The following is a 14,142-nucleotide window of genomic DNA, read 5'->3' as shown; positions in this document are numbered from 1 at the left end:
CTAATGTAACATTTTTATCAGGAAAATTGATCATAGCTCCGCATGGGCAAGTGACAAACTGGTGATAAATATCAGGTACATGCAATTTCGGATGACATGCACGTGGCCAGGCCTGTAACTAATTTAAACTCTCCCACTCTTCCATAACTATTTTTCTCATTTTCTAGTCAGCATATTTAAATATTCTGCATATGAAATAGTGGGATAGTTAACCGCTGCTAGCCACGCGCTCTGGCACTGCTGTGTGTTATACATATTTCATATGTCGTATCAGATTAAAAGCAATTAAGCGAACGCGCTTGCCATCAGCACACGTGTCCCCAGTCCACCCGGCCCCACAGCTGCACGAGAAGGCGTCCACGGTCTCCGTGCAGGTGCCCGCGTGTAGGCAGGGATTGGGATCGCACTTTAGACGGCCTGTGTAAAATAAAGGAAAACAATATTTTAAGGAAATATTCAAACATTTTGCGGAATACCAGTGGCGGAAACATCATCAAGGCCAATGTGAAGCACACTTATAAACCTTTCTTTGAACGTATTTCGAAATCAGTAAACTTCATACTTGACCTATACAGATTAACAGTTTAACTGCACAAAAACTATATTTAACTTAAATGCATTAAACAGGCGACTTACTGACGTTACAGTACTTCCCCATCCACTGTTCCGTGCATTCACAGTAAAACGAGTTGAGGAGCGGGAAACACGTGGCCTCGTTTTCACACGCTAACTGCAAACACTCATCCACGGTCTCTGGAGATAAAGTCAGGATGTTTTCATGCGACGAATGCATTTCTTACCTTTGGTTCTCTAAATTGAAATGACATATAATTTAATTTGAAAACGTAAAAGTCGCATAATATTAGCAATATTTTTTTCGTGGAGTTTCCAAGCAAAAAATATCCAGTTAAAACATACACAACAAAATTAGTTCTATAAACATTAAATCTACTTTCTTTACCCGAATTCACGGTGATATCGAGGGTAGCGTTTGCCTCTATTGGCGGTATTCCGCCGTCCCCCACCGTCACCGTCAGGCGGTACGTCAACGCGTTCGGGATTTTGATTAACGTCAACGTACCCGACGTACCGTTAATGTCGAACGTGTCCAGTTCATTCCCAGCTGAACAAAAAATAACGTGTCAGTAATCGATGTGGTACTTCTAACCTTTACTGGTATATCTTTATGGCATACTATGTATGATGCGAGTTAATGAAAAAAGAAATCCATTTTACGTTCACATAGTCCTTAAAGCTGCACTCTCACAGATTTACCGTTTTGACCGCCTTATGTCACTGATATCCATGCATTTTCGCATAAATTGGCTTGTTCCATGACAAAAATATGTCAAAGCGTTCAATCTGTGAGAGTGCAGCTTTAAGTAATAATATACCAAAACGAACGGACCCGTAAACAGTTTCTACATTCTACTCATGAAAAAAGGGTTCTGTGTTCATAGAGAAAATAAGGGTGTTTTGGTGTGATTCGAAGGGGTCCTACGTGGTAATCAAGGGTATTTAGGACTAGTTGAGCCGACAGACGAACTTATTGGAATGACGTCACCATTACGTCATATGTATTTCTGTTGTGTGGAGAATTCTCAATAAAAAAAGTTCTTATGATTGACAGACATGTTTTCACATGCTCAATACACTGTAAATAAAAAATATCATTATTCCTGAAAGTTTTATACCTTAAGTATCTATTCTTGCTTGATTTATCATTTAGAGTAGAGATTAAAGCATAAACCGCTGCCCAATAGTTGAAAGGTCATTTTGGAAGAACTGTCATGGCGGATGGTGCAATTTTTAGAGTTTGATTTTCAAGTGGAGTGATTTTTCTTAGGAATAACTTGACCCCCCTTTTTTATTGGCTTAAAAGGTAATTTAAAGCTTGTACTTTAAGAATATGTATGGTTATCATAGCCTGCATTCGCTCGAAATGCCTTTAAATGTTGTTTTAAAATTACAAGTTTACATTGAAATATATAGGGAAAAACATTGGTGGTGTGTAACCTAAACACTTTTAAGTTAAACGGGAAACGGAAGTAGAATTCCGGATTACACCGCACTATAAGTATATCAAGTCAAAACGGCAAAACACCATATGGTAACATAAGAAATGGAGATGCGACACATAATATAAATACGGTTAAAAACAAGCATGGAACATTTAAGAACACATCCCTGTTGATCGCCCCTATCGATCTATCTTCTTTATTTCCTCCATTACTGAAGATATACAAGTTATGTACAAATTATTACAATAAACATATTATAAATGGAAGGGTTACATAATGTTTAAATAAAAAAAATATAAAAAAACATGGTGATGTACAATGCAGCATACATGTAGTTAACACAATATGTGTACAGCTTTTGCGTGTCGGTCAGGTACATGCATTTACATATGTATACATGTATATATTTCTATAAACGTCAGCAACATGTCTTGCGTGCCCTACGCATTACCTTCCCTAAAGAGGAACTTTAACACAGTCGAAGATGAACTTAAATGATCATTTGAGGAAAACAAGGTTTTCCTCTTCATTCAACAGTGGTAAGATAGGAGCACCGAGGAGTCTTAGTAAAAAGAAAGTTCCATCTAGATGCAATAAGTCTGCTAGGAATTGCGTCCCAAAAACATGAATGTCACTTATAAATGACGTGCGTAATGTCGATGTCGCAACGCATACATGTACACTATGCACTAGCACATCTGTCATTGGAAAAGAACATTGATCGCAAATATTATGCTGGAGTTTGACGCTGCGGCACCAATGCCTTGCAATAGTGTTCATTATACATCTGTATCCGCTGTGAAAACACACTTTGTATACAATACATGGACGGACGTTTGGGTGAAGAACCCTAAAATATTGAAAACTGTCATCACAAAGCACACGCGAGTTCCACTTGCTCTCTTCAAACTGGTAAACTAAGGTCTTAACGTGGCTCTTCCAATTTGATTTGCATGGCAGCTTTGATGGATTAACAATCACATCGTTAACAGTTGACTGTAAACCATATTTGCATAGGATAAAACATATATCAGGTACAAAGCCATACATGTGAGTTCCAACTTGTGATAAATATAATAGATACCTACGAATAAACAGATTTCTGCTAATGCAGTGGACATTTAAGCTTCGGAGTTTGTGCAAAAACAGAAGCTTTTTAATTTCAATGTCGCAACTAAGCTTATGCAAGCCAACTATCGCTTCACACATATCAGATCTAGTCAATATCGTAAACCCCAGTATCTTTTTTACAATAAAGTGTTGAAATATATTGACTAAGTTAGCATTTGTCGTAGACATGTTACACCAAAGCTCACAACCATATAATGCTATTGGTTTGACAATTTTCTTATATAGATCTATAGAGATCAGTGGGTTGATTCCATGGGGACTAACTCCCTGCGCAGCCATGAAATAAAATGCGCCTTCTGTAATCTTTCTTCAATGCGAGTTGTATATTTTAAATTATAGTCCTGCCTTATACCAAGTTGAATTACGTAGCTTGATTGTTCAATGTACATGTTTCCATAAAGTATTCCAATTGGTGGTGCAGTTCGTCGTTTTGTAAAGACAACCGTGTTTGATTTCTTGACATTGACTTCAATTTTCCAGCTCTGGCAATATGTGTATACAATGTCTACTAGGCGTTGTAGATTAAGGGGAGTGACTGATACTAGTGAGATATCATCCGCAAACGATGGATTACCTCCCTTGACTGACATAACCATACTTCCATAATTGCTTCGTTCAAGGTCGACGAGAAGTTGGTTGACGTAAACCAAATACAAAAATGTTGACAGGACCCCTCCTTGCCTAACAGAACGCAGAACGTCAAACGGCTCTGATTTAAGTCCTTGCAATCTTATTACACATTTCAGGTCCTTGTACGAGCTTATTAAGAGTCTCAGAAATTTTCCAGTGTACCAGTGATCCAAGCAGGCAACGTAGGCATTGCTTCCACTTTCAATTTGATGGTAGATCGTCTCTTGAAGGTTAAACGAGGTAGTTATGCAACTGAGATCTTTTTGGAAACCTTGCTGCTGAGCTGATGGAAATTTTTGACTATGCACATTGGTGTTGGTATTTATCCTTGAAAGAAGCATCTTTTCAAACAATTTACAAAAACACGGAATTAATGAAATCGGCCGATAGCTGCTTGGATCTGTTTTTTTCTTTTCCCTTTCCCTTGAAGAGTGGTATTAAAATGCTTGTTTTCCAAGTTCCCGGTACATTTTCATGGAATAGTATTGCGTTAAATAACCGTACTAGCGCTTCCTGGATGATTTGTCCTCCCTTGAGTACGTGCTCGTTGAGGATATTGTCAACCCCAAGAGATTTCTGTGCTTTAAGCGTTTTGGTAATTTCTTGAACTTCAGTCAATGTAACTTGCTTCGTAAGTATATGATTATTGAAGAGTTCGCAATCAGAATACTCGTTAACATCGTCTATTATTGATTTGTCATTTTGCAATGTTTCGTGGGGTCTGCTGAACACAGTCTGAAAGTAATGCCGAAAACCGTTGGCTACTTCGTTGTCTTTATATGAGAGTTTGTCAAATATTATTTCATTGCATCTTTCGGATTGTTTCCCATTACGTTTTCTAAGTAACTTCCAAAATTGTCTGTAGCCCATTTCAGCGGTTCTGTTTAACTCATCCAACGAGTTATTCTCATATTCATCTTGCTTTTGTCTTTGGATGCGCCTGAAGTTTGCTTTTGCCTTTTTATACAGATTGTATAACGGGTTTCCATGTCCGCGCGGCTGGCCGTCTTCAATCCACAATCGCCGTAAATGTCTAGCGTGTGTATGAGCGTTCTTCACGGTTTCGCACCAGTAAGGCTTTGCACGTTTGTTAAACTTGCTAACTGGGAGACACTTCTCAGCAGTATACAACGATTGCACGATTATCGAGTTCAAAAAATCAGGGTCGCACTGCTCACTGTTTGTTTCTACAATACATTTAAGATTTTCACACAACACAGCTTGGTATTGTGAACAATGTTCTGCCGTGCATTTGTTCCAGGCTATGGTGGTCCGTGGGGGACTAACTGGGGTGAAACTGGGTTTGATGTCACAACACATGATAATGGGTAGATGGTCAGAGGTTAGCACATTCGTGGAGTCAATAATTTTAAAAGATCGTATCTGTTCAACAAATCCTTCGTCGGTTATTACTTGATCCAACACCGTTCTATTTGGTATAAACGTATATTCATTATGTTTATTAAAATGGTATTGGATGGATTGTAGATTTTTACTTTTGATTAAGTCTGTTAGCAATTTTGACTTCACGTTGCCAGATTTGTCACCATATAAATACTGGCCATTGAAATCCCCGCCTAGTATAATGGTCCCCACCTGTCTATAATAGGCAATAAGTGACTCTAAGTCGCTCAGAATGGATTTGTAAAAATCAGTGTCATGGCATGCAGGCATATAAACACAAAATATATACAGTGGAACAGCATCGGTACATTTCACTTCTATGCCTAATATGCGGTCATTTGTTACATTACAAAGTTGACTTATACAACAGCTTAGAGATTTTGTATACATTATAGCAGTTCCTGCTCTACCGCATCTTAACGGGCCATAATTGTCGGTACTTAAGTCTGCAGTAACAAATGAATGATAATTACTGTTTATAGTGTTAAAGAATGCTACAGATCTTGGTAGCAATATATGTTCCGTTATCAATGCAATATCGACCTTATATTTGTCTGGGTATTCTGACAAGGGATATGCGGAGGACATTATTCCGCGGCAATTCCAACAGAGCAAATTGAGCAACGTACGCATAATTAAAAATATTAGCATAATATGACAGAAAAACGTATCTAGTAAATCAACATTGAATATGTATTTTCTTTAGTCCATTGTTGGATCCCAGTCATCGGTGCACGAATGGTTAGACCGTCTATCGCTCCAGTAGTTGTCCTGGTAACGTTGTCCTCCTTCGTACTCATCATCGTATTCGTTGTAGTCACTATAGTCACGACGCGCTCTCCCAGCGCTGCGCCACTGACGACGTTCAGCGGCAAAGTTGTTGGGTTCGCGTTCGTAACGAGTGTCTCTGAATCGCCTTCCACGCGACGTCCGACGAGTGCTATCCCATTCCTCCTTGGAAACCCACTTCCGGTACACGATTCCCTCGGGCCAGAACGTTGCATCTTCAGTAATGTGTTCGAGCTCCTATGGAACGTTCACCTTAGCGGAGGAGCCTCTCTTTCCGTGAAACAAACGGAGGTAAGACAAGTGCACCTTTTTCTGTTTGAAGTGGTTATATATGTCACTTTCCGTAACGTCTCTGTCAATATTGCCGACAAAGTATGATACGTTCGCAAAAACATCAATGATCTCCCTTGTTTGCTCTCCGCTGATGAACGCACTGATGATATAACAGTCATTCGCACATTTTTTCTCCCGACTTGCGTGGGAAGAGTTTCGTCTGTTCACAAGGCGCGTTCGCGGGCAATCCGGTAATGCGCGCGCACGCTCTGCCAGACGATGTCTGTATTCGTCGAGCCTGCTGTGGTCGTTACAGCACAGTCGAATAATCTCGCGGATGTATTCGTCGCGCGTTAGACCGTCGAGTTGAGAGTCTAACTCTTGAAAGAATTGTTGTGGTAGTGGAGGCTGAGTGTACTCAAAATATTGATCTTTTAGATATTCATCGTCGTCCTCAAAAATCGACTCATTTTGTGCTTTTTCGCTCTTGATCCGCAGTAAGCTTCGGTTTAAAATTTCTTTAGGGTCAGTTTGATCCATGACGGTATCCTGCGGCGTTCAAGGAACCGTTATGTTAATGGTTCTTAACGGTTAGCAATAACTGTCCAGTTATTTAGTTGATTGCATAATTATATCCCCAGGGCATGTGGGATAAATCCAGCGTGACCTCTAGGTAAAACGCACTTTTCTCAAACTTGAATATCGCTCACTAAAATGCCTTTGTTATGATTTCCAGACAAAGAGATTCACTGTTTTATCATATATATGTGTAATTTTATTTTGCGATTTATACACGAACAAATGTCCTCCATGTACGTACCCAGTTCAATCCATTTATATAAAAATGTAGTCCAAATTGACAAGGAAACACGCAAAAACACTATTATTTCGGTACGCCAAGAATTTCACAACATCACAAACCGGAAACCATATTAATGATATAAAATTGTTAATGAAACCACAGGAATCAAGGAATTTATTATTTTTCCTATAATGATGTTTTATTTTGTATATATGCATTATTTGATTCTCTAACATTTGTAATCATATACTATAATTATTATATTGTTTATTTCAGGACGTTATTCTTCACATAAAGACTTCCTATAATATTACACATATTGAATGTTTAGTTTGTACAACTTGCAACGAATAAAAGAACTCAACCCAGTTTGTGTCTATATGTACCATACCGGCAAGGTTATACTAATAAACATATTTACCCGTGATCACATACAGCAGTCTGCTGTAGGATACCGAGACATCAGCATCAGTGGCTGTTACTGTCAGCACCTCCGACCCTGCAGAAACGAAATAAATTATACGCTATATAGGTTGATAAGTGAAATACAATTTTAGTTCCACTGTTTCAAACATTGAAAAGCCTTTTGATAATTTTCAGTTTGAAATGTAGCCCCTTTTAACACTAAATCAAACGTCAGCGCGCACGGGAATGGGATGTCATTTTCGAAATGACGTTGCGTTCGCATACAATTTGACGCGAAAAAAATACAATTAACTGTCAGTTTATATTCTTGTTAGGCGAATAATTAAGGAAAGGTTTCAGTGTATGATCGCAATATATTGTTCACCTGGTGAACACCAAAAGTTAATATTCACCTTACTAAAACTTGTTTTGATGCTCACTCGGTAAAACATGTGATCTTACACTGAATAAAAAACGTAACCTCTTTATCTTCGATGAACTATCATTTGAGTAAAGCTCTTGTACATGTTATAATGTGCTTATCTTGTACTTGCAATTGCAGGCGCGAACTTCACTCCTACCTATAGAGAGGTTTTCTGGTACGGTGCTGGTGTACGTCTCAGGGGAGAGCACAGGCGGGTTGTCGTTCCTGTCCATCACGTGTACCAGCAGGTTAGCGCTCTGCGTGGTGAACAGACCGTCAGTAGCGCTGTAATTCAAATAGCTTCTTTAAATAGCTTATGTTGATATAAAATATATCCTTAGATGCCATTAGATATTAATCGTTTTCTGTTTCAAAATGCAATTAATCTAGGAGTTGTCGTTCGTGTAAAAACAATTGGTTGCTGATCGACGCTGTGTCGTGAACAAACCGCCACTGTCTCTACATATGAAATGATGTTGAAAAATGAATATATTGATGTTTAGGACAAAAAGGTAATTAAATGTATCTGATATCGGTAGATAGGTGTGTTAACGTGTAACAGTATGTTTATACCATGTGATAATTTGCGTTATAAATGCTACGTCGGAAGGCAATATTTTGGTTTGAATGTAGACTTTAAACAAACTCCGGTAATAAAACGAAGGCGGGCCTCCTTAAGCGGCATAGACTGTCCTCCGTTTCATTTTAAATGGTGAACAAAAAGAAAGGTTATTTTTGTTTTATATCTCCATTTTAAGCAAAATGTTGCCTTCCGACGTTGCATATATGACGTAATTTATCACGTTTTATACGCACACTGTGTAAGTAATCTCAATTAGCATAATCGAGGATTGAATGAGGACAAAACAAACATTTATGAGCGTTTGGACCATTACCTGAATGAAAGCGTGTAGTTCAGCCCGGCCTCGGCGTCCAGGGTGACACCATCTTTGAGGACAAGAATGTAATCGTCTAGCTCGAACATGGAGGATGGGGTCTGGCTGACGATGGAGATGGTCACTTCGGATGAGTCCTTGTCCTCGACAAGCACATCGTACACCTGCCAAACAGAGCAACAACCAGGTCGATACAAGGCTGTGCTCCCATCATTATCTAATAGAGCTATTGAAAATGCGTGTGTGGTCTGTATTATCTGTTTATACATTTGTGCATCTCGTTCGATTTCATCAGGGTCATTACATTTCTCGTCTAAGTAATGATTAAAAGTTGTAAGAATGCGTTTACAAAAATAAATGGTTTGATGGGACACATTGCACTGGTCTTATCCCTATAGTTTGCATTTCTGATGCGATGAGGATGTTTCAAGAAGCAATACTGGCGTTTTTATTTGTTTTATTTAGCTTTATCGTTTAGACAGCTAGCCCAAACCTCAGGCTCAAGTCCATGTTTCTGTTTCCAGTATGTGTGACACTGTGTCCAGTGGTCAGGACATCTGGTGTGTATCCAAACATTAGCACTTGACATCAGTATCGCAACAGTAATTCACCGTGTAAATATTGGCAAGAAATACGATGAATCAAATCGTTTTGATTTAAATTGAATTTTACTGTTTTATTTCACTGCTATTCAATATTATCAGTATGCGTGAGGAGTCAAATATCCTTACCGAGGTGAGAGCATTTATATTTTCATACACATCAATCGTCTGATACGTCGTGAGGTTAACAAACATGGGAGCTAAAACATAAGAAGTTAATAACCATATGTGTCTGTCAGATTTAAAAACAAATAAACATACACTTTGAAAACACATCAACTTTGTTTTGAAAACGATTAAACATCGATTTCGTATTTCCGAGAGCCACGTAGTCATTGAAGTTAATAATGCCATTCAATAAGAGATTACATTGTGATTTAAAAAAATTATTGAGCTGTCGAATTATGTCAGAGTTATGAACAAATGTCCAGTCATCACACCAACAAATCGCATAACTGACCTGTAGCCAAACCCACGGTCAGCATAGCCACCGTCGATTTGGCTGGCGTCCCTCCGTCCGTAGCTGTCACGGTGAGGACGTACTGTGGCGTCACCGCGTGGTCGAAGATAGCAGTGGACGTGGTAGACACGACACCGGTGTTGGGATCAATGGTGAACAGGTCGGAGCCTGTAAGAAAGCGGTTGCAAACATATACCGCATGTTAAACAAGTAAAGTCCGGCCAAGATATCATGAAACGTGGAAATAAACTACTAATAAGGGTGACAACCTATAGGTCAGAAGTACTGTTATCCCATGAGTTGCTCGTTTAGTAGGATATACTAATACAAAATAAACCCGCCTTTGAGTTTCTTTATCCCTTTATCATGGTAGGACTTGGTTTATTATCTTTTTTTATTTCTCCACACTCATAATTCTTTTTTTTTTTGTAAATGGACATACTTTCAACTTTTATTTTAATGTGAAGTTAATTTTATTATCTCTTGCGACATGTTTTAGTCCAGTTTTTAATTACGTATATTTTTTTATTTTTTTTTTAAAATCATAAAAGATGCGAGCGAAGCGATTAAGTGATTACGCGTTCAATCTTATTTCTAAAGACTTAATAATATATTTTAATGTTTTGTGCCAGACGTTAATCGGATTGAAGCATTAAATCATGTTTCAACCATCAAGACGTTGTCCATGTAGGTAGAGTCGTCCAAACAACGACCGCTTGTCCATGTAGGTAGAGTCGTCCAAACAACGACCGCTTGTCCATGTAGGTAGAGTCGTCCAAACAACGACCGCTTGTCCATGTAGGTAGAGTCGTCCAAACAACGACCGCTTGTCCATGAAGGTAGAGTCGTCCAAACAACGACCGCTTGTCCATGAAGGTAGAGTCGTCCAAACAACGACCGCTTGTCCGTGTAGGTAGAGTCGTCCAAACAACGACCGCTTGTTCGTGTAGGTAGAGTCGTCCAAACAACGACCGCTTGTCCGTGAAGGTAGAGTCGTCCAAACAACGACGCTTGTCCATGAAGGTAGAGTCGTCCAAACAACGACCGCTTGTCCATGAAGGTAGAGTCGTCCAAACAACGACCGCTTGTCCATGAAGGTAGAGTCGTCCAAACAACGACCGCTTGTCCATGAAGGTAGAGTCGTCCAAACAACGACCGCTTGTCCATGAAGGTAGAGTCGTCCAAACAACGACCGCTTATCGCGACAATAACTTTTACAATGTCAGAAAGTAAACAACAAAATGAAAACAAGGGCAGTTATGAACAAGAAATCAAATTGGCAGAGTAAACTCCCTTATTTTTATAGTGATTACATTTGATCACACAGGTATAGTCTGCAGATGAATAATATGGACAGTAAGATATAAGCTCTGTCGTAATTTGAAGATCAAGATAAGGTATATTACATACTGAGCATAGCTGAATGCATTACCTGTAATTGAGTACGTGATGACGTTGAAAGGCGAGATGGAGTCTGCGTCTTCAGCTGGAGTCTGGGTCACTACATGGACACCTTGAAGGGTGATACAAAATAGAAAATGAAAACATTGATAGTGATGATCGGCTTGGGCTATGATTCCTTCTATTGGGTACTCGCTTGTATAAATCACATAGATTACAAAGCCATTGTGCCCTAATAATAACGTAAGGTCAAAACTCATTCTGATACACTCGCGGGTTCAGGGGGTTAGCCCCCTCCCTAAAATAGTCCAAGTTTTCTTTTTATGTCAAAATCGGAGAAAGAAAAGTAAAACGATCTGCTCTAAATGCACCATTTTGAACTTGAAATTGTTGAGAAGTCGATAATTTGAACATGCTTCAAGTATATGTTCCTTTACAGCTTTGAGTTAGAAAGCAGTACCTGGGTGAGGAAAGTCGGCAGTTGTATGAACAAAAGCACACACATTTGTATTAGCAAATAGGATCGGCAATTGGAATAGTATTCAACTGTTACGTGCTAGTATCCTTACTGTATACAATACGCCGACAGTGTAAAATGCTATTAAGGATTAAACATAGTTGTATTATATTAACAACCTGTAAGAGTTTCGCGCACGACGGCGGTGTAGGCGGACTGGTTGAACTCCGGGGCGTGGTCGTTCGTGTTCTCCACGGCAACCGTCACAACGACATCAGACACATATGTGCCGTCAGACACACTGTATAAAACAACTCGTCTAAATGCTAATTCAGAAAGGCATTATCAATACATCATACAATTCACGGCCAAGTATCATCTAAACGAAGTATTCAACCGACATTGAATTTTTAAAACGGTATAAATCATCAATTATGTGTGTGATGAGATTTTAGAATAAATAACGATGAGCTGAAATATTAGAAAGATTGTGCACTTTTAATACATCAGGACTAATTTCATTGTAAGCATGCAGCCTTTACCGCAATTGTAGTGAATAAGAAGCCACAGCGGAGGTCGCATCCTGGTCGAACGTCCCGGGTGGGTTGGAACCGGCGGCCACTAAGGCACTTCCGCTCAGTGCAAACAGCTTGGGTGTCGTATCGGGCGTCTAGAATGATTAAATGAGTTAGTTACAGTGTCATCTCATGACTAAATTAGGTGTATGTAAAGTGTGTCTCTTTCCATAATAATGTGACTACACTTTTGTATAGTCTCGTTCTGAATCATTCAGATATGAATGTATCCGCATCAACCGTGGTATATCATTCAATGACTACTAACATTGCTGTATGTTGTTCAAGGCTGAGTTTTATTTACAAACTCTAACTTAAACGTTCGGAAATATTATTTCATTTAAAAAATGTGATCAAAACAAATGTAAATCACTTGAGGAGCCCTTTGTTATATTAGGTAAGACATTTCGGGATGTTCCCCGTTTTTAAATCCAGTATAATATATTGTATTCCTGCGATGTTGATGCAAATGTCTCTACCACTTGAGAGTTCTTTTACAGTCTTTCAGACAATACATGGCCTACAGAGGGAGCATAAGCTCAGACCTGGGGCCATAGTGAATACCATATATAGCACATCAAGCCCCTTTACATCCTTCATAGACTGAGAAAACACGGGCGTCATTTTGAACCATAAATAAACTTCCTACGCCTCAGAAAAGTTTCCTGAAAAAAACAGGCAAGCTACTTAAAGCTGCACTCTCACAGATTGAACGTTTTGACAACTTTTTTATTTTTTGTCTTAGAACGAAACAATTTTTGCGAAATCCATGGAAACCAGTTATATAAGACTGCTGACAAAAAATTAGATCGCAGATTTTTATATTTAAGTTAAAAAAATATATGTTTTGTGATTTTTTCTAACGGTTTAAGCCATAAAACATATTTCCGAACCGAAATATGAAAATCTACGATCTGATTTTTTGTCAGCGATCTTATATCATTGGTTTGCAGATATTTACGCAAAAATTTGCTCTTTCCAAGACAAAAAATAAAAAAGTTGTAAAAACAGTATATCTGTGAGAGTGCAGCTTTAAAAATGTCACTAAGGACAATAATTCTAAATTTTCAACAATACTTTTCTGTGCATACATTTACAATCGCAAGGCTAAAATCAATCATTTCCGTCTCCAGTACGATCTCATAAACCAATCACTAAAAACTAAACTAGCATAGCACAGCTTGAGTCTGATATTCTGCGCAATGCCAGAATCAATGATGCTAATGGATGTGGCCTCACCACAGATCATACTTAGAACCCGGGAAGGTAACAGAAAGCTCCAGCATTGATTTGATATCAAAATGTTTTTAGAAATAGGACAAATATTTATCACTTGCTGTATTGTACCGACTATCTAAAAATATATTCAATACATATTTTAGTTTAGTAAGGGATATACTGTTCAAGCGTCAAACGTAAAGATATAAAGCATAGTTGTTATCGCTGATGCGTGCCTTCGTCCGTCAATAAAATTAATATCCATAAAGAGTAACAACTAGAAAACAACCAGACAACAACCAGACAGTAAACACCGTAAACCTAATTCTGTACTCAAATCCCTCCCCGCCTTAATATCACCATCTTCCATAGCCTCTAGCGACCAAGAACAAATGCCTCTATGATCAGAGCCCTAAATCATTAGCAGGTTCCATAAGACTGGAGTCTTCCCCACCAGGATAGTCGGTAAAATGCAACCAATTACAGACCAGTATTACAAGTTAACATCTAACGTCAAAAAAATTCAAACTCGTTGAACATATTATACACGGCTGTGTTTTTGCTAACTTTGGTGACTGACTACCTATACAGACGTACAGCGATAATGCGAACACAAACGAATCTATACCATGCATACGGACACAACCCCTTCCT

General features: G+C 38.7%; 1 protein-coding gene across 1 annotated transcript in view; it reads right to left on the bottom strand.

Moving 5' to 3' along the window:
* Nucleotides 1–14,142, bottom strand: part of LOC128211665 (protocadherin Fat 4-like) — a 46,628-nt gene that overhangs the window by 10,121 nt on the left and 22,365 nt on the right. Inside the window, exons 17-27 of the mRNA XM_052916668.1 lie at nt 12,238–12,365; nt 11,875–11,996; nt 11,270–11,350; nt 9,838–10,005; nt 9,507–9,577; nt 8,776–8,939; nt 8,037–8,164; nt 7,472–7,549; nt 962–1,123; nt 637–753; nt 304–417 (exon numbers count right to left, since the gene is read on the bottom strand). Of these exons, the coding sequence (XP_052772628.1) occupies nt 304–417; nt 637–753; nt 962–1,123; nt 7,472–7,549; nt 8,037–8,164; nt 8,776–8,939; nt 9,507–9,577; nt 9,838–10,005; nt 11,270–11,350; nt 11,875–11,996; nt 12,238–12,365 (1,333 nt within the window). The remainder of the gene's footprint in view (nt 1–303; nt 418–636; nt 754–961; nt 1,124–7,471; nt 7,550–8,036; nt 8,165–8,775; nt 8,940–9,506; nt 9,578–9,837; nt 10,006–11,269; nt 11,351–11,874; nt 11,997–12,237; nt 12,366–14,142) is intronic.

Source organism: Mya arenaria, chromosome 12, assembly GCF_026914265.1.
Source record: "Mya arenaria isolate MELC-2E11 chromosome 12, ASM2691426v1".
Taxonomy (NCBI): Eukaryota; Metazoa; Mollusca; class Bivalvia; order Myida; family Myidae; genus Mya; species Mya arenaria.
This window is presented reverse-complemented; position numbering and strand designations above follow the sequence as displayed.